The sequence below is a fragment of the Myotis lucifugus genome, unplaced genomic scaffold (assembly GCF_000147115.1).
Source record: "Myotis lucifugus unplaced genomic scaffold, Myoluc2.0 scaffold_14, whole genome shotgun sequence".
Taxonomy (NCBI): domain Eukaryota; kingdom Metazoa; phylum Chordata; class Mammalia; order Chiroptera; family Vespertilionidae; genus Myotis; species Myotis lucifugus.
The window spans coordinates 2,714,702-2,734,730 of NW_005871062.1; the positions used below are offsets into that span (position 1 = coordinate 2,714,702).

The 20,029-nt window shown below is 41.6% G+C and overlaps 2 protein-coding genes across 8 annotated transcripts in view; one reads left to right on the forward strand and one right to left on the reverse strand.

Annotated features, from left to right (window-relative positions):
- The window catches only part of ATP13A5 (ATPase 13A5), a 103,542-nt gene extending 91,912 nt beyond the window's left edge, over positions 1–11,630 (forward strand). For 3 of the 7 annotated variants that reach the window (XR_002828211.1, XR_002828215.1, XR_002828216.1), the window contains 3 exons: positions 6,275–6,363; positions 7,853–7,933; positions 10,194–11,630. Coding sequence is in view for 1 of the 7 variants with exons in the window: in XM_006084915.3 (XP_006084977.1) it covers positions 6,275–6,363; positions 7,853–7,933; positions 9,395–9,655 (431 nt within the window). In the remaining 6 variants the exon portion in view is untranslated. Of the gene's footprint in view, positions 1–6,274; positions 6,364–7,852; positions 7,934–9,394; positions 9,913–10,193 lie in introns of those variants that run through there. The other 4 variants (XR_002828212.1, XM_006084915.3, XR_002828213.1 and 1 more) reach the window with 4 other exon arrangements.
- A 2,624-nt stretch (positions 11,631–14,254) lies between these two features.
- Positions 14,255–20,029, reverse strand: part of HRASLS (HRAS like suppressor) — a 12,464-nt gene continuing 6,689 nt past the window's right edge. Inside the window, exon 3 of the mRNA XM_023750475.1 lies at positions 14,255–14,522. Coding sequence (XP_023606243.1) covers positions 14,421–14,522 — 102 coding nt within the window. The 3' untranslated portion in view covers positions 14,255–14,420. The remainder of the gene's footprint in view (positions 14,523–20,029) is intronic.

A 20,029-nucleotide genomic window follows, 5' to 3' on the forward strand; every position in this document is an offset into this window, starting at 1 on the left:
TCTTTCTTGTTTATTCTTCCAGAAAAACTCTAGAATAAATTGTCAGGCTTTTAAAAAGAAATCCCCTTTGGGAAAAATGTATTTGTTTACACACTTTAAACTCCACATTTAAGAACATATCATGTCTCTCTATATCTTTATGCTTCCTGTTATATCTCTTAGTAAATATTTGTTGTGTTCTGCACTATAGATCCTGCACACTTAGTTAAGAAACTAATCCTATACTTTTTTGTATATTTTCTGTTTTACCGTAGAGTCCAGAATTTTCAGGACAATGTTAAATAATAGTGGTAATAGCAGATAGTTCTACCCCCGCTTCTGAAAACTACTAGAACTATTTTTATTAATAAATATAATAAAATATAATAATTATATTTACTTATAAATATAATTTTGAATATTGTTCAAGGTAGGCTATATCATGAAATTATCCTATTTCCAATAATTAGAAGTGTGTTTTAAAATCCAAAATAAGAGATTCATTTCATCAAACACCTTCCTGTCACCTACTGAGACAATTATGCTCTTTGTTGTCCTGGTGACCAAGTGCTAGTCTATTATATTAATAAACTTGACATTAAATCATCTTCACATTCTTGATCAAACCCCACTTCCTTGTGGTGGGTTATAAATTTTACTAAATTAAATTTTTTACTTTTTTATATCTACACTAGAGGTCTGGTACATGAATTTGTGTATGGGTGGGGGCCAGGCAGGTTGGGGGAGGAGCCAAGGGCAGTTGGCCAGCTGGCCCCACCCCTGATCAGGGTGTTGAGGGCTAATCAGGGGCCAGGCCAGCCAGGGGGTGGGGCCGATTAGGGCCCAGATCAGGCTGGTTGGCTGCCACAGGGCCCATCATAGCCACTGGCTGTTCTGGTCATTCTGGCCATTCCACTGTTCCAGTTGCTAGACTTTTATATATATACTAGAGGCCCAGTGCACAAAAATTTGTGCACTCGGGAGGGCGGGGGGTCCCCCAGCCCAGCCTGTGCCCTCTCACAGTCTGGGACCCCTCGGGAGATAACGACCTGCTGGCTTAGGCCTGCTCCCGGGTGGCAGAGGGCACGCCCAATCCCTAGGTGCAGCCCCTGGTCAGGCTCAGAGCAGGGCCGATTGGGGAGTTGGGGAGCCACCCCCTCATGAACAGAGGAGGGCGGATCAGGAGGTTGCGATGCCACCCTCAGTCACGCTCAGGGTAGGGCCGATTGGGGGGTTGGGGCGCTGTCCCCTGTCACTCACAGAGCAAGGCCCATCAGGGGGGTTGGGGCTCCCCCCTGTCACTCACAGAGCAGGGCCCATCAGGGGGGTTGGGGCTCCATACCCTGTCACGCACAGAGCAGGGCCCATCAGGGGGTTGAGGAGCTCCCCCCGTCACTCACAGAGCAGGGCCTATAGGGGAATTGGGGCACTGCCACCTGTCACACACAGAGCAGGGAGGATCAGGGGGTTGGGGTGCTGCACCCTGTCACACTCAGGGCAGGGCCAATGGGGAGGTTATGGCTCTACCCTGTCACACATAGAGCAAGGCCCGTGGAGGGGGGTTGGGGCGCCACACTCTATCACCCATAGAACAGGGCCGATCATGGGGTTGGGGCACCGCCACTGTCACACTCAGGGCAGGGCCGATGGAGAGGTTATGGCTCTACCCTGTCAAACACAGAGCCGCAGGGCGATCAGGGGATTGGGGAGCTCCCCCCTATCAGGCACAGAGCAGGGCTGATCAGGGGGTTGGGGCGCCTTCCCCTGTCACAAACAGAGCAGGGCAGATAGGGAGGTTGTGGCCCCACCCCCTGTCACTCACAGAGCCACAGGGCGATCAGGGGGTTTGGGCGCTGCCCCCTGTCACGCTGATCCTGGTGCTGGGAGGTATATTACCCTTTTACTATATAGGATAGAGGCCTGGTGCACGGATAGGGGCTGGCTGGTTTGCCCTGAAGGGTGTCCTGGATCAGGGTGGGGGTCCCCACTGGGGTGCCTGGCCAGTCTGGCTGAGGGGCTGAGGGCCATTTTCACGTTGGCGGGTGACTGAAGCTCCCAACTGCTCCTTTTTTTCTTTTTCTTTTTTCTATTCTGGGCCAGCTTTAGCTCTGAGGCCTCACTGCTGAAAACATTGATACAATGTTGTGGTCAGGCTGGCTGAAGGCAGGCTGACTGAAAGCCGGTTTCTGGGGTTTTGTTTAGCTTCTATATTTGCAACATAGTACATAGTTGCTTAGAGTTGCAGCTGAGAGGCCGGCAACTCAGGCGGGGAATGTTGGAGTCCACAGTCACTGGAGCAAGCAAGCCTCCCTGTTCGCTTCAGTGCATGGCTGCCGGCCGCCATCTTGGCTGACAGTTAATTTGCACAAGGATATGCTGATTAGCCAATGGGAAGGGTAGCGGTCGTACGCTAATTACCATGTTTCTCTTTTATTAGTGTAGACTAGATGCTCAGTGCACGAATTCGTGCATGGGTGGGGTCCAGCTGGCCTGGCCCCAAATGGGGCCAAATCAGGGCCGGGTAGGCCAGGGGAGCAGGGGCTGTGGACGATTGGCTGGTGGGCCCCACCCCCAATTGGGGTTGGGAGGCTGATCAGGGGTGGAGCTGCCTGGAGGAAGAGGCCGCAGGCCAATCGGGCTGGTGGTGGCTGATCGGGAGTAGGGCCAGCCAGGGGGAGGGGCTGTGGGTGGTTGGCTGGCTGGCCCCACTCCTGATTGGTGTGGGGGGGGGGCGATTGAGGGCAGGGCAAGCCAGGGGGAGGGGTCACAGGTGTCTGGCCATCTGGTCCTGCCCCTGATCAGAGTCGGGGGGCCCACTGGGGGCGAGGCCGGCCGGGGCAGGGGCCACGGGAGGTTGGCTGGCCAGCCCCACCCTGGATCTGCTGGTTCACTGGCCGCAGTGGGCATCATAACAACCGGTTGTTACAGTGTTCCAGTCACTGGCTTTTTATAGATATAGACTAGAGGCCCGGTGCATGAAATTCGTGCATGGGGGGGCAGTCCCCTCAGCCCAGCCTGCACCCTCTCCAACCCAAGACCCTTCGGGGGATGTCTGACTAAACCAGGCCCGGGGATCGGGCCTAAACCAGCAGTCGGACATCCCTCTCACAATCCTGGACTGCTGGCTCCTAACTGCTCACCTGCCTGCCTACCTGATTGCCCCTAACTGCCCCCCTGCTGGCCTGGTCACCCCTAACTGCCTCTGCCTGCTGGCCTGATTGCTCCCACCTGCCCCGCCCCCCCCGCTGGTCTGGTTGCCACCAACTGCCCCCCTTGCCAGCCTGGTTGCCCCATGCAGCCTATTCAGTCGTCCGTTTGGTTGAGATGGTTGCTTAGGCTTTTATATAGATATTTCACAAGGGGGATATATTACATTAGCTAGTGCTTCAATTTGAATTGTAGCTACAGAGTCCTTTTGCTTAAATTGAGTTTTTTAGAGCTGAATTAGTTACATCATAGTGATTTAAAGCTTTTGGGTAAACTCAACCCCATGTCAAACATAGCTGATAATTTAAAATGAAAAAAGTTCTAACCAATAGAATAAATCCTATTCTTTCAAGGTTATATAAGTCAAAGTTCTTGGAGCTACTATTAAAATATACAAGCAATTTTATATTGATACAACAGAAAAGTCTTTGCCCTTCTTAACAGCCTTTGGCAGAAGATCAACTTATGATTGGATATAAAAAAAAGTATAGATTAAATTTTTTTCAACTACAGTTTACATTCAACACTATTCTGCACAGCAAAGTGGGCAGAAAATCACACACTTTACAGAGTTGTCCCCTGTTGCCCCAAGTACCCACTTAGCCCCACACACATACATCATTTCATTATTAACTATATTCCCTATGCTGCAATCTACATCCACATGACTATTCTGTGCTGCTGATTTGTAGTGCTTAATCCCTTCACCTTTTTCACCCCGTCCCCCAACCCTCCTCCCCTCTGGCAACTGTCAATCTGTTCTCAGTATGGGTTAAATTTTTATAGAAACAGGTGTGAATATTCACTTATCTGAAAATAATCTGTAATGGCTTGCCCAGGACTTTTCTTTCCAAATCACCTGTATAAACAGCCCGATTCTTTAAATTTCCTCATCAATAGTGACTAACCAAGGAGGGCAGCATTCATTTCAGTTGTTCATTACATTTTCCAACCAAAGCTGAATTAAAGAAGAGAGCCTTATAATTTTGTTTCCACACTGCTCATTCATGCACTGGCTGCTTTTCAGATCATTAGTCTGAGGACAGTGTGATATGCACTCAGTTGCTAGTGAGCACCAGGCCTTTATCAGGATGGACATTTGGGGCACCATCTTCCCAACATCTGGGTCCCTGGGACTTGGAAACAATGACGTAAATGAACAATCCACATAGCCATTTCCTGGGATCTTCTTGTCACCAAGCTGCTCAGATTGCTTAATTTGGGGAGATGCAGCCCCAGGTTTTCTCCTCTTAGCCTCACGTCCTTCCTGAGCAAGCCCGGTATTCTCCAGGAGGCACTGTATGTAGCTGTGTATATAAAGTGAGGTGTAGATTACTATGACGGTGGGTGTAGATGAACAAGGGTGAAACCAGAGCTCTGGTTGTTTAAAAAATTAGGGCCTGCAGTAGAGGAGCAGTTGCCTTTGATTTTTCCTTGATATGACCTATGTAGAGTTGAGGGCCAGTAGACAATCAACACTGGAATAATGAGCATAAGGGAAAACCTAGTTCGTTTGTTTATAATTTTTGTTTGTTTGTTTGATTGTTAATCCTCACCAGAGGATATTTTTTCATTGATTTTTAGGGAGAGTGGAAGAAAGAGGGAAAGACAGAGAGAGAAACATCAGTGTGAGAGAAACACATTGATTGGTTGCCTCCTGCATGAGCCCTCACCAGGGCCCAGGCCCAGGAGGAACTTGCAACCAAGGCACGTGTCCTTGACCAGAATTGAACCCGGGACCCTTTGGTCCGCAGACAGATGCTCTATCTGCTGAGCCAAACCAGCTAGGGCTGTTTATAAATTTTGAGGATTATGAGAATCATTGATGTCATGGAAACACTGATTAAATGCTACAGTACTATTTCTATCAAAGCATTTCCAAGGCACCATCTACAAAGTACCTAAAAGCTCTGATGGACACAGGAGTGGATGAGGTTTGGGGTAAGAGCAGTAATGTTGGCACATTGCATTCTGGGAAGTTTAGCTCCCAAAAGTAAAGCAGTTTTGGCAGGCTAGGGAGAGAGAACCCAGCCGATGTGCAGGCTAGTTTCTCACTTACTCTTTCAATTTAGAGCCCCAGTGAGAAGCAAGTACAAAGTCACTTTCAAGTGGTTACAGTCTAGTTGATACATAAATGAAGATTATGCAAAGATCATGATATACACCATATGAAATAAAATGTTATAAGGGAGAATTGGGGAACTTTAAAGATAAAGTCATATTTGAACTGGGCTTTTTTTGAAAAATGAAACTTGCCAAGAGAGAAAAAATATCATCTACACAGGGAATTCTGTGAACGGGGGGGACAGAAGGTGGAAAGTGTTGGGCCTCTGGAAGCAGCAGGTTTATGGTTTAACTTCCCTGGGCATGTAAGGAAGAGCAATCAGAGGTCAGTTTAGAAAGGCTAATTGGAACCACATTGTGGAAGGCCATGAATTGAAGACCCTTGGATGTATTCTGTAGGCAACGAAGAAGAATGAGGTACTATCAAGAGGACTGACTGTCCATGAAGGCACGACTTAGTAGATACATGGTCTGTCTGGTGACCATTTACAACAGGGGTCCTCGAACTTTTTAGACAGGGGGCCAGTTCACTGTCCCTCAGACCGTTGGAGGGCTGGACTATAGTTTTTTTAAAAAAAACTATGAAAAAATTCCTATGCACACTGCACATATCTTATTTTGAAGTAAAAAAACAAAACGGGAACAAATACAATATTTGTATTTGCATGTGGCCCGCGGGCCATAGTTTGAGGACCCCTGATTTACATGGACTGATCACTGCAAAAGGTCCTGCCGCCACTGCCCCGCCCCCCTCAGGACTCCTCAGTTGAGGTAGCTCCTTTATGGAAGTTACTTTACTACACTTATTAGCAGCTTTCTACACCCAGCCTTTCGAGGAAAGACTTTAAGATATCACCTTTGTCTTATAAGCATTTGAACATATTTTAAAACATATGAGGATATTTCAAAACATCCAAAGATGTATCTAGTATTTTCCCAACAGAGATAATTGATTCTGCAATGTGTGCCAAATTATGTGAAACATTCCTTTAGCATCTAAAAGTAATGTTTGGTGTTTCTTCAGATGTATTCTCATTTCTGCTGATAACTGCCTTGGGCCTCATAGTTTTCATCATGTTTTCTGATTTTCAAGCTATATACCGAAGAATGGAGGTAAGTGGTATTGGTTTGCACATCTGTTATGACTCACATGTGCAGTGGGACCATATTTGCATTGTAATTTCCAACTCTGTTGTTACCATAATCTCTCTGATCACTGAGAGACTATTCCTATTTACTAGAAGTGCAAGCGATATATCTGGATCTTACATATACTAGCCTCTCACTGTTTTCATATTATTGGTATTCCCAATTGGGTATATTTATTTCGTTCACAACTGAAATATTATATTTAGATACTTTATTCTTCAATGTTATACTGGTAGAATAAATTTTATGCATTGATTCAATAATTAATTTTTCAAGTTTAATATTTTAAAACATATAGTAGAAATCCTTCATACCATAGCTGTGAGGAGTAAGAAAAAGTAGACTTATAGGTCAATCATATTTCTATCTGTTGGAAACTGACTGTAAGGAGTTTTATTTGATCCAGGGTGCAGTGGGTTAAAATTAAATTTATTAGAGGTTAGTGAGCCTGTTCTTGGACCCAACATTGTGGGAGAAATAAAAAAGTATTGACCTACTACCTTATCTTACAGCCTCTCCAGACAACCCTTGCACTGAGTGTGCTGTTTTTCACAACCGAGAGAAAGGCTGTCTCCACTTGGGGGAAAAATAACTCATATCAGAATAGAGATGAGAATTAAAAGAGAGCATTTTGGTACTGTGGAGGACCTGTAGTTTTAGTCCTAAAGGCAGCTCAGTCTTCTACATAGTTAGCCATATGCTGCCATTTAGGATCAGAAATGGGGCTATGTAGTTTTTTTATGTGTGTGTTTTTTTGTGTGTGTTTGGGTGTATGGTTTGGTTTTTTGTTTGTTTGTTTCCTTGTTTGTTTTGCCATGGATGCAGCCATGGGAAGTTGTAGCTCTTACACTCATTCAATAAGTCAATATGTACCCTTTGATCCTTAAAAGGAGGTGGCTTGGTAGGTTTGACTTTCATCAAGCCATTGGTTTAGGGCTGGGAAGATGTGTTCAGAAAATGTTCCCTTCACTTCAGTTAAAATAAACGTAAACTTCTGCCCCCTTATGTTTACCCATAGGTCAATTTTACTGAAAGAATAAATTTCAGGTAGATGTAGCTTTGGGAGAATTGGAAGTAATAATGTAATTAGATGAATGATTTAATCATATACCCTTGTTTGCTGGATTTGAAAAGACAAAAATGAAGAGAGACACACAGGCTTCCGAATGCCCTGTCTCACGCCTGCGGCCCAGGGCACATTTACTCCATGTCTGTCATCAGGCACTGGAGGGAGCACAGGACAAGAGGCAGTTGGTTCTCCTTTGAATTCTGGCTCTGCCTTTTATTTATTGGCTTTGAGTCGTGAGCAAGGTACTGACCTGCTCATCTGTAAAGTGCTGAAAATAATGCCCACCCTCCGAGCTCAGAGAGTTGTTACAAATATGTAAATTAAATATGTTTTGTCAAAGTGTAAGGTATGAAAAGTCTCATAGCAGTATTCCTTTTTCCACAGTTAATCCCAACCACAACATCATGGAGGGTTTCAATTTTGGTGGCAGCCCTCATCCAGTTCTGCGTGGCCTTATTTGTAGAGGTAAAGTGATTTTTGTGTGGTTCCTATCATTCTTCCAGGGAGATATGCAAATCAAGGGTCTCATTCTCCACAGATGCTCATTTTTTAGAGCAAACACCTTTGTCCCCAATAGTGATAGTTAAGAAGGGTTTGTAAAAACTGTGCATGTGCCCTTTGGGGGAAATTTCTTATAGAATGATTTATAATCCTTTGAAGGCTGCATAGAAATGCTCTTGATATCTGTAGTATAGAAAGCAAACCATGAAAATAGCTCTAATTTTGCCTCATCCGAAGGCACTGTATTGTACTTTTCCAGTGGGCTCAATTATTCCTTAGAGACTGGACCAGGTGACCTTCCAGCTTGGAAATTCAATGAGACCGTTTACAGTGAAGCTCTGTTTTCAGAAGGCCTTCCTTAATCAAGAGAGAAGGGAAGCCATTGCTCATTCTAGTCAATTCTTACCCTGGAAGGTCTTCTCCGATAGCATTTCTCTTCTACTTAGTGTCACTAAATCACTTTACCTACTCAGTGACAGCTTCAGGTTCTATATTTTTTAAAGAATTTTTTTTTAAAAAAAAGATTCATGTACTGTATGTTCTTTAGGAAAGGGAATCAACCAAATTTTTAAACACACACACACACACACACAGACAAATATTCCAGTGAATGCAACCAATATAAAATTTCTCATACTTTTTAACTGAGGAATTCTAGTTCTGAGACTATATTTTTTAAAAAGTGAGAGAAAAAAACACATGTATGAAGGTATTATCATAGTATTACCTACAGTGGTAACATATTAGACTGGACTCACATGTTCGAAAGTAAAGATGCTGTTTGTTTAGTGATACAGAAATTTGAAGAGAAGCTATACAATCATTAAAAAGGAGTATTAAGAAGACGGTAGCTACAAATTGTATATGAAAGTCTAGTACAAGCAAAAGTGGAATGCAAACTTTGACAAGTTCTGTTATGTGTAAAAATCATGTGCATGTGAGCTTAGAAAGAAAAAAGAGCCCTAAATGGAAACAAAATCTATTTGATTGCAAGAGTCCATCTATTAATTCAACAAGCCTTTATTTGTCATCTTCTAGGTGGCATATGGCAGGTAGCAGTGATTTTTTTTCTTGATTTTGAGTACATTATTGAGTACAATACCTGGTGGTCGCTGGCAGTAAACTAATTCTAAGTGAATCGTTAGCTAGAATTTAACTACGAATCTGTGGAAATGAAAGGCTTACATTCAGCAGATTTCTGAGGACACAAGTACACTTGCTTCTCAAGAGAACGAAAGGGGAGCTGTTAGACTTGGTGGTGCCTGCAGGGGGGAGAAACCAGCATAGCAGCAGCAACAAGCACCGCTCAGGGGGAGGCTGGGGGACAGCGTGTGGTGGTAGCAGGGGCCTGCAGTGGGGAGAAGCCAGCGACCAGGCAGCAGGGGAAGTGGATGATGATTTGTTTTTTTCCACTGGATTTCCCAGGATGCCATCCTTCAAAATCGAGAGCTCTGGCTATTGATCAAAAATAAACTTGGATTCTGTTCGAAAAGTCAATATAGGAACTGGCAGAGGAAGCTGGCAGAAGACCCCACCTGGCCTCCCATAAACAGGACGGACTATTCAGGCGACGGCCAAAATGGGTTCTACATCAACCGAGGCTATGAAAGCCCTGAGCAGATCCCAAAGGGAAAGCTCCAACAGGGAGGCCAAACCACAGAACAGCATTTTTGGACCAGACTGTAATCATAATTGTTGTTGTACATGCTTAATAGCATCCCCTTTTCCCCAGAAACTACAGCACTGTGGAGAGGTGAGGGTAGCTTACCCTTATCTGTTCTCTCTCCAGCTGAGGACTCAAAACACATTTCTCAGTGTACTGAGCTTTGCAACAAAGAACCTTAACAATGCTTATTTTGACTGTATCCTACCCTTTACCACTGAGGGGAAAAAATACATTGCCTGGATTATCTATTTTTTTTAAATAAACTTTATTCACATTACATAGCATTATCCTGGTAAAAATATACAGCTTTTCACAGTAGTGAATTTAATAGTATGAACATCAATTTTTTTAAAAAGGAAAATTAAAAAAGAATCTGGTCTTTGAAAATTTCACAAATATATTTTTATTTTCATCTACAGAAATAAAGCATTTGAAAAACACACCCTTCTCTGAATAAACTGTCACAAGTTTACTTAACCTTACATTCACTTGCGAAGAACATTTATGTACAAGTATTTTTCCAAGGTCACAAAATTTCTTTTTGCTCCTTTTGTACAGTTGTAAGAGAGAAACAAGAATTGACATTTACTTAGAAAATTCAGCTCTAACCATGGTGACCTGGAGCTGTGTGGCAGTGGAGAATGATGGAGGTGTCTGTTTATCGCATATAATCTTGGCTTGGGCACAGCTTTTAAGCAAACTCCACCAAAGACGGCATTTCCCAAAACATATTGTTTTGGGGCCAATGAGCTATGTCCAGAGTCGATCACAAAGGTAATGAAATAAACGGTTAAAATGTACTTTTACATTAAAGAAGCACTGCACCTCTATTTACTCTTCATTACTGACAGGTGAAATCCTTACATTTTTGTTGTTTTTTTAACTCTAAAAGTTGGCCCGAAGTCCGTATTACTCATTTTAAAACACAATCCTAGGGGAGGGATGGACCCATAATGTTTGTATCTACACCATGGCAATTTTCAGGCTACTAAACAATCTTACATTTCATTTCACTTTTCATTATCTAAATCAATGCACATTAACAGCTACAAGAAGAGGTCCATCCTTTACAAATATATTGTGTACACTATTCTCTTTAGTACATATCAACTCCACTGTGACCTGAGAGGACATTTATTTCTAGTGAACATTGTGTATTATCTACTAGGCATTATTTGTAACAATAAATCGAATTTTGCTAACTTAACAGAACTTCAACAGTTCATAGGCAATTAGGTAACCATCCCATTCCATGAGTGCCAATTATGTGTCAAACACTGATGTATGCTTTCAATAATATATTTACAATTCTGAAACCTTTAGAAGTGAAAAACAATTTTTACATTTCATCAATTTGTTTCTGTAAATAGGACTAAAGGCTTTGTTACACAAACCAACAGCATTAATGCAAATTTTTATAAAAACAACCCTTTATATTTACATTTTATTTGCAAAACCTTGTTTTTACTTTGGTGCACAGCTCTTGGAAAATGATAATTTTCAAAATGTGTCTTATTTAGTGTCTACTAATAAGTGATAAGAAGATAAAATATATTTATCTTATGGTTAAAATTGTATGTCAACATAAAAAATATGTAACTCGGGCATTTAATAATTTGACCATTAGCACAGGAGGATTCAACTTATACCCTATGACAGCGTAAACAGGTTTCTTAAAATCTTGATTTAATAAATGTACACCTCTTTTTTTTGCCCCAGTTTTTCCAACAACCTTTTTGGTATCTGATAGGTGATCATTTTATTTCACAGATTTCTTTGGAAGTGGAATATGTTAAAGTTGAAGTCTATACTTAACTTTGCTAAATATATGCTCAGAGAAAGGTTTAATAGTCTTGGGGAAAAGCTTTGAAAAAAGCACGAGCATGGCCATATATCAAATGATCACCTATTGCAGCGATTTTCAACCTTTTTCATCTCGTGGCACACATAAACTGATTGCTAAAATTCTGTGGCAACCAAAAAATATATGTTTTCCTGATCTGACAACAAAATAGGTATAATTTTGATTCATTTACACTGATGGCTATTGTTGTGTTGGCTGTTGTCATTTTTTTTATTTGACAATCTACGGGAAAAGAGGTCAGTGCCCCTGACTAAATAGTCGGGTACTGCATGTTTTAAAATTTCCTGCAGCACACCACACACTGGTTGAAAATTGCTGATCTATAAAAAAACTGCCCATCAACAGGAGTGGCCATTTTTATGGGAACACTGATGGCTAACTGTGAGCTTACTTTCAAGGTTGAAAATTATTGGAGCCTTGAACACTACCTATGTGAAAATTAATCCATAAATTTATAAAAGTTCATAAGTGAAATAAGCCAGTCAGAGAAAGACAAGTTTCATATGATCTCACTTATATGTGGAATCTAATGAACAAACTAAACTGATGAACAAGATAGATCCAGAGACATGGAAGCATGGAACAGACTGAGGAATCTCAGACAGAAGGATGGAGGGGGGACAGGAAGAGATTAACCAAAAAACTTATATGCATATATGCATAACCCATGGACACGAACAATAGTAAGGTGAAGGTGGGTGGGGGTGGAGCTCTGGGTGGAGGGGGGTCAATGAAGGGACAAAGGGGGACATCTGTAATACTTTCAAACAATAAAGATAAATTTAAAAAACTAAAAGTGCATTTTTGGCATTATCTAGCATGACTTCTGAAGTGGCGAAGTCCAGAGTTCTATAGAAAGGTTTGACATGAGTTATTCTTAGGTCTGTTCTCACATCTGCTCCCTCCCCCATCCACCAATGCCTTAATTCCACCACACCCAAGACTCCTGTTTTGGGTTAAGATTTGCCCTCCAAAGTCACTTTTATTAAAATATAAACACATCTTGGGAGAGGTAATTAAACCACCATCAGTCTCACCCTAATTTGACAATACTAGAAAAGAGCTCATTGTTTTAAAACTATTACTCAAGGACAGGATATAAAAGAAACAGGAAACTAAATTTTTTTAAAAAAATGAATATTTTTAGATCATAGTATCTGGTAGGAGACATCCATTACCCGCCTCCCCCAGGTCCACTAGAGGAAGGGAGATACCATAAAATTGAAAAGAGAAAAGTCAGGGAACAAGGAAGAAGAAGAGAAAAGAGCTCTACTGGCTCTGATTGCAGTACATGACCCCTTCTGTTACCACTATTCTTAACCCTGCAGCTAAACTGTAGAGTATTTTTGGCCCTGGGGTAAAATCTAAATTCGTTTAATAGGTTCAAGTCTTTCTTTGAGTCTTCTGTCCCTTTATCTATCATACTAAAGGCCCAGTGCATGAAATTTGTGCACAGGACGGGGTCCCTCAGCCCGGCCTGTACCCTCTCACAATCCAGGACCACTGACTCCTAATCACTCACCTGCCTGCCTCCCTGATCGCACCTAACCACCTCTGCCTGCCTGCCTGATTGCCCCTAACCACCTCTGCCTGCCTGTCTGATCGCCCCTAACCACCTCTGCCTGCCTGCCTGATTGTCCCTAACCACCTCTGCCTGCTTGCCTGATGCCCCTAACTGCTCCCCTGCTGGCCTGAGCACCCCTAACCGCTCTCCCCTGCCAGCCTGAGCACCCCTAACTGCTCTCTCCTGCTGGCCTGATCGCCCCTAACCGCCTCTGCCTTGGCCCCGCCACCGTGGCTTTGTCTGGAAGGATGTCCGGAAAATGTCTGGTATATCCAGTCTAATTAGTATATTACCCTTTTATTAGTATAGATTCCTAGTTCCTTTATGGCACTCACCCTCTATGTTTACTTGAACTTTTCCTTTATCTAATGCCATGATGTCATTGGCTGCTTGTGTGTTTTTAAAGCAATGCTATGCTACAATGTCCAGTAAAATCTTAGGGTATAGAGACCTGCAACCATTTTTCACCACATGCTGCAAACAAGAATTCTACTAGAAAAGTATTAAAAGTAATTTGTTTCATTCAACACATAATCAATAAAATGCAAGAATAAAATCACAATGCTCCTTGACTTACAGTAAAAACCTTAAAAAAGTAATATGGGATATTGTTTTCTAAATATGGACCCTTACACCTACTTTAAGGATCTCTTTCTAGGTTAAAATCCTTGAAATACTTCAAAATCCACAGGGAACAAAGTAGGTAAAAGTAACAGCCTATTCTTGTTTGTCACAGACTTCTGATATATGAGTCATTTCCAGGGAAATCACTGGATCTGAAACACTGGAGCAAAAGCCCCCTTTCCCACCCATCCACGCAGGAGCGAAGGATAGGTGTGCACCCTCAAATGTCTTGTTAATCAAAATTCCTCAAACTGCCTAGCCAAATGCTGAATTTCCCAATTTCTTTTCTGACCAGAAAAGGAGTATGAATTTAGATGTCAACCCTAACAATTTGGAGGTATTCTCATTTTTTTCAAAATCACATATAATCTGTTCTTCTTCCTTCTGGCAAATACAAAATAGCCACCCTCAGGGAAAAGGAAACTTATATTTATAGTATAAGATAAAATATAATGTGATTTTGTTAAGATCCTCTGCTGGATCACTAAAAAGGTTACTGATTCTTGTCCAAACTGCCACAGGAAAATCTATGCTAGTAGGAAGAAAAATTTCCTTAGCTCAATGATGAGATAATATCAGTAAGCAATTTATTAAAGAGCCCGCCATCCATCATTGGAGTTTGAAACAATAATGATGCATTGAAAATAAGTATTCATCCCAGGGTCTTTCCTCCCCTCCCCTCCCCCCCTCGCCTCACAGATTTCTTCAGTCCCAATATCTCTTCAGTAAATTGTTAACAGTATTTAGCTCTTTGTCTTTTTGAAAACAAGCCCAGGAATGAGAAGGCTCCAGCAGCAGCTGTCATTAACCCAATGGTGCTTATTGCTCTGTTGGCCTATAAAGAAACGACAAGCAAACAAAAACACGTTTTATTCTAAAGGCATCTCAGTATCCTAAACCCAAGCTTTAGGTTTCTTCTTTTTTTAAAAAATATATTTTTATTGATTTCCAGAGAGGAAGAGAGAGGGAGAGAGAGATAGAAACATCAGTGATGAGAGAGAATCATCTATTGACTGCCTCCTACAAGCCCCCCACTGGGAATCAAGCCCACAACCCGGGCATGTGCCCTGACTGGGAATTGAACCGTGACCTCCTGGTTCATAGGTCGATGCTCAGCCACTTGGCCATCCCAGTCAGGCTTTGGTTGCTTCTTAAACTGAAGACCCATCTTAATGTACAACGAATAAATTTAAAGCTCAATGCAAAATTTAAATTTTGTATGAAGATGGAATTTGTAATTTTTATAATTATGACAAAGATATAGATAAACACACACACACACACACACACACACACACACACACACACACATATATATATATATATATTTAGAGCCCCTAACCATTAATGAACCCATTATCACAATCCTTACCAATCATTACTCATGTTTTGCAAAATTTGAGAAGTTAAAAGTGATTTGCTCAAGGTCATAAGGCCAGACTTAGCTATAAGTTGACTCTTGAACACCGTGTTCACCTTTTACACAATCCTACCCCATAAACACACACTGGTTTGGTTGGATCTATACCATGGTGAATAGTGTGTGTGTGTAGGGGGATGGGCGGGGGGGGGTGTTTTCCCTGACTTAAGAATGTCTGTTAGCAAAATAATTCAGGTATGTGATCTGATCTAAATATCTATAAGCTCTTATTTGGTAGATACCATTTGTATTCTGATAAACTTGAAAAGAAATCAATAGTAATGTTAATTATCATGTCAAAAATTAATTTCCCATGTAGACAAACTAAAATAAACCATTCTCAAGCTCAATTGTCCATAAAAGAGTTCAGACAGTTATAGCTTTAAGGGTATTAATCATCATCATGAGGGATCTAATGAATATTCATGGTTTTCATGGTAATTGACTGGTATTGCCTTCCATCTGCATGGGTTTGAGTACAATTTTATGACCCAACGGTCACATCCAGATACTTCAGTAGCAGGTATTCTGGAAACAACAGGTGTTCTCTAGAATTTAAGAATCAGGCTCCCAGACAAAGCAAAACATTTTCCCCAAGTGACTCTGGAGACCTGCCCCGATGCTGGAAAGCCTGACTCAGCTCACATTTGCGCATGTCCTCTGTCTGGCCCCAGGCCTCCCGCACCCATCCCGTGAGCCTGCCACCCCCATGTTACTGACACAGGCTGCCTCCCTAACTGGGCCTCCCTGCTGGGAATGGGCAGAAAGAGCCCTGGCCAAGAAAGGAGTGCAATGATAGACCCTTCCTGTCACCATCTGGTGGGCTGCAGGGACAAGGCCTAAGATAGTAACCCCCTGATCTGCTACCTTCCCCAATTGCCAGGGAGAATGGCACTGGCAAACAACAGACAAATCATATTTTAGTTTATAATTCTAATTTTGTTTGTTTGGTTTATTTATTTTATTTGTAATTTTTAATTAGTCGCTACCTAAGTTATTTCCCAGGAGAGAGCCAGAAGCTTACAGCTACCCACATAGCACCTGGGTTGCAAAAAGGGGCAGGGAGAGATACAAGACACAAGACAATATCAATAATCAAAGATAAATCAAGCCCAACCTTCCTACAATTCCAGGCAGATGCTGAGCTCCCCTGAAGGCTTAACACAGGAAAACGTGGCAGACAATGCAAAAGCAGAAAGGTGCCTTTGGTGTCTTTAAACAGAGGTGTCAAATGGCCGTAGGGTTCAGCCCTGGAAACACTCAAGGTCCTGTGGGTAGGGGGTGGCCCAGCTAGGTGCAGATTTAACTCACTGGGTATTCTTCAGCCACTTAGAAACACAAGATGTGAGAGAAATCCCATAAACCTAAGAGGCCTGGGGAGGGGACAGGCAAGTTGATCCTAAACCAAAGATTGCACAGGCCAGACACAGTAATACTAAAGCCACTTCCGTCAGTGCACGCGTTTTCCCAAATCCCAAACGCTTATTTCAAGTTGCAGTCTAGATGGCAAAATCCCATGGAATTTGAACAATCCCTTGGAGTTGCATATAATGGGATCTGACCTGTGAGGTTATAACATTAAGGGCTGTTCTTGGTGAACCACACGAACAAGAGCTTTTACTTTATGTCTTACTTAGGATTGATTATAAAATCACCAAACCTGACTCAGCAAACATCAGCCTTATAGGGCTCTGTGTCTGTGGGCCACAGTAAAGGCCTCATTCGGAGGATCTATACATGTCCAATGAAACCTTAGCTGAGTCTGGAGCGCTGTGTCAGACACACTGTAGCTGGATCCCAGATGGCTGCGGACTTGATTGAGTAGCCTCTTCCCGGGGACCCTCAGGCTGCGGTACTGGGCAGTGCAGCACAGTCAGGCTGTGCTGTGTGTCTCCTTGTCCAGGCCTATTCAAGGGTCTTCCATCTCCCACAGAAACAGACACATTTTATTAGTTGTTCCAGCACAACAGCGAGAAATGTTGATATCAGAAATTTTTAAAAATATAGAAAAGAAAAGCCACAGACTGGGAGAAAAACTTTTGCAAAGACAAATCTGATAAAGATTCTTATCCAAAATATGCAATGAACTCTTAAAACTCAATAAGGAAACAAGCAAGCAACCCAATTAAAAACGAGCAAATGATCTCAAATGACACATCACCAAATATGATATGCAGATGATAATAAGCATATGAAAAGATGCTGAGCATCATACGGATTCATGCCACGGCAAATTAAGATGAGATACCACTATGCACCTATTAGAATGACTAAATTCCAAAACACTGACAATACGAGGTGCTGGTGAGAATGTGGAATGAAAAATGGCACAGCCACTTCAGAAGGCAATTTGGTGGTTTCTTACAAAACTAAACATATTCTTACCAGACAACCCAGCAAGCATGCTCCTTGGTATTTACCCAGAGGAGTTGAAAACTTACACCCACACAAAAACCTGCAAAAGCCTCCAGAACTCTAAGAAATAAAGGTCTTGTTTAAACAACCCAGACTATGGTATTTGGTTACAGCGGCCCAAGCTGACAAAGACATCCACACAAAATCCACACAAAAGCTATTTAGCAGCTTTATTCATTGTTGCCCAAACTTGGAAGCAACCAAAATGCCCTTCAGTAGGTGAATATACATCCAGATAATGGAATATTACTTAGTGATGAAAAGAAATAAGCTCTCAAACTATGAAAAGACATGAAGGAATTTTAAATGCATATTTAAACAGTAAAAAGATCAGTGGTTACCAGAAGTTTAAGTAGAGGAGGGGTGAATAGGCCTAGAACACAGAAAACTTTAGAACAGGGAAAGTATTCTGTATGATACTCTAATGACATAATTTGCCAAATTCTGTAGAAGAGAGAACAGGAAGAGAGAAACCTAATGTAAACTATTTTTATAGGAGGAAAAATGTTTTCTTTACCCATCTTTGGTTCTCAGATGAGCCACTGTAATAAAAGACAGGTTATAAAAGACAAGAGAAAAATGCAGTTTATTGACATATACATCTCATATATACATGAGAACCTTAGAGAAGGGTAACTCAAAGATGTGGCTAAGAATTCAAGCTTATATAGCATTTTCAACAAAGAGCAGACATTTGTAGATAAATGATAGGACAAAGGAAAGCGGTCTTAGGCTTCCAAGGAGAAGCCTAACTGTAGGAAAGTCAACTCATGAGAAACTAATGGTAAATAGTGGCTAGTCAGTAAAGTTTGTCATACAGATTCCTCTGCTGCCCCCTCCAGGCTGATAAATGTCTTACCTTAACCACAGGTTGTCCCAGTGATTAAGTTTTGCCCTTCCTACTAGAAAGAGGAGGAGAGACATCTGTGAAAATTTATGTTTTGATTTTAGGCAAATAGGGGAAAGGGATTTTTGTGTATCTGCTTCTTCTCAATGCCTTCAGCTCAAAATAATCTTTATGCCGAAGTGATATATTTGGGGGTGACACATTCTGCTTTCTGTCACTATAGACTTTGGTGGATAATGATGTACCAATGTTGGCTCATCGTTTGTGACACATATACCACACTGATGTGGGGGGTTGATGATGGGGAAGGCTATGTATGTGTGATGGCGGGGAGATATAAGGACTCTATACTTTCTGCTCAATTTTGCTGTGAACCTAAAACTGCTCTAAAAAATAAAGCCTATTAATTTTTTTAAAAATACAGAAAAATACAAATTAGAAAAAAAATAGGGCCATATCCTACCTACCTTTCTCATCTTTTTAAAATGCATCTACAATGCTGTTGTTTTTAATTGGAGGAAATACACAGCCATTCCCCAAGAAAACTGTTCTAATGTCAAGACCCATAAGCCTTAAGGGGATCCAAAACTCTAATCTAATATTAGCTATTATTAGTAATAATACTATTAATTATTGACAATAACAAAAATAATTCAAGTGTTGTATTTCCTGTTAGATTAGCAGATATTTTACTAAAGAGTGCCAACAAAAATCTATAAAATTCCTAAATAGTGCAATTAATAATATCCAGAATTCCTTAGGATGGATGATAAGTAATACAGAATGCTAAGAAAGAAAAAAAAGAGAGAGAGAACCCATGGACATGGACAACAGTGTGGTGATTGTGAGGGGGGAGGGGTGGGGCAGGTGGAAGAGGGCATAGAGGGGATAAATGGTGATAAGAAAAATAATAAAATAACACAGAATGCTAAGATATTTCAAATACTCCTATAATTTACAAAACAACCTCAATTTACAAATTAAGAAACTGATAAACAATGAGCCCCAAGTCACCCAGCTAAGTGATAAAAAAGGAGTTCTATCTCAGGTCAGCAGAATTCCAAAGCTAAGGTGGGTTCTTAAGGTTGTCACTGCACCATCTTCATCAGAACTTGTTAGAGAAGAGTTCTACTAATTGTTGAGGGATGATTGATTTTTATGGGTCTTGATTGTGGGTATGAAAGGTGATTTGTATATATATACTCTGTGTTCTAACTCAGAAACAATTTATTGTTCCATGTGAGTAGTACATTCATTACGTTAATATATTTTCTAAATAAAAATGAATTTCCAATTAAATCATTTCCTAATGAAAACAAATATATCCTATCTTATTTTTCACCTCCCATTTTCCTCAGTTTCCATCAGAAGAATTTTAACCTCCTTCCTTAGAATAGATGTTTATATAACTGACCCACCATTGCAAGATACTGGAAGCCTTTATGTATTCACTTTATGAGATACCATTATGTATTCACTTTATGAGAAGCCCAGTGGATGAAATTCATGCACAGGGGGTCCCCTCAGCCCAGCCTGCACCCTTTCCAATCTGGGACACCTTGGAGGATGTCTGACTGCCCTGGGATCGGCCTAAACCGGCAGTCAGACATCCCTCTCACAATCTTGGATTGGTTGGCTCCTATTCATTACTTGTCTGCCT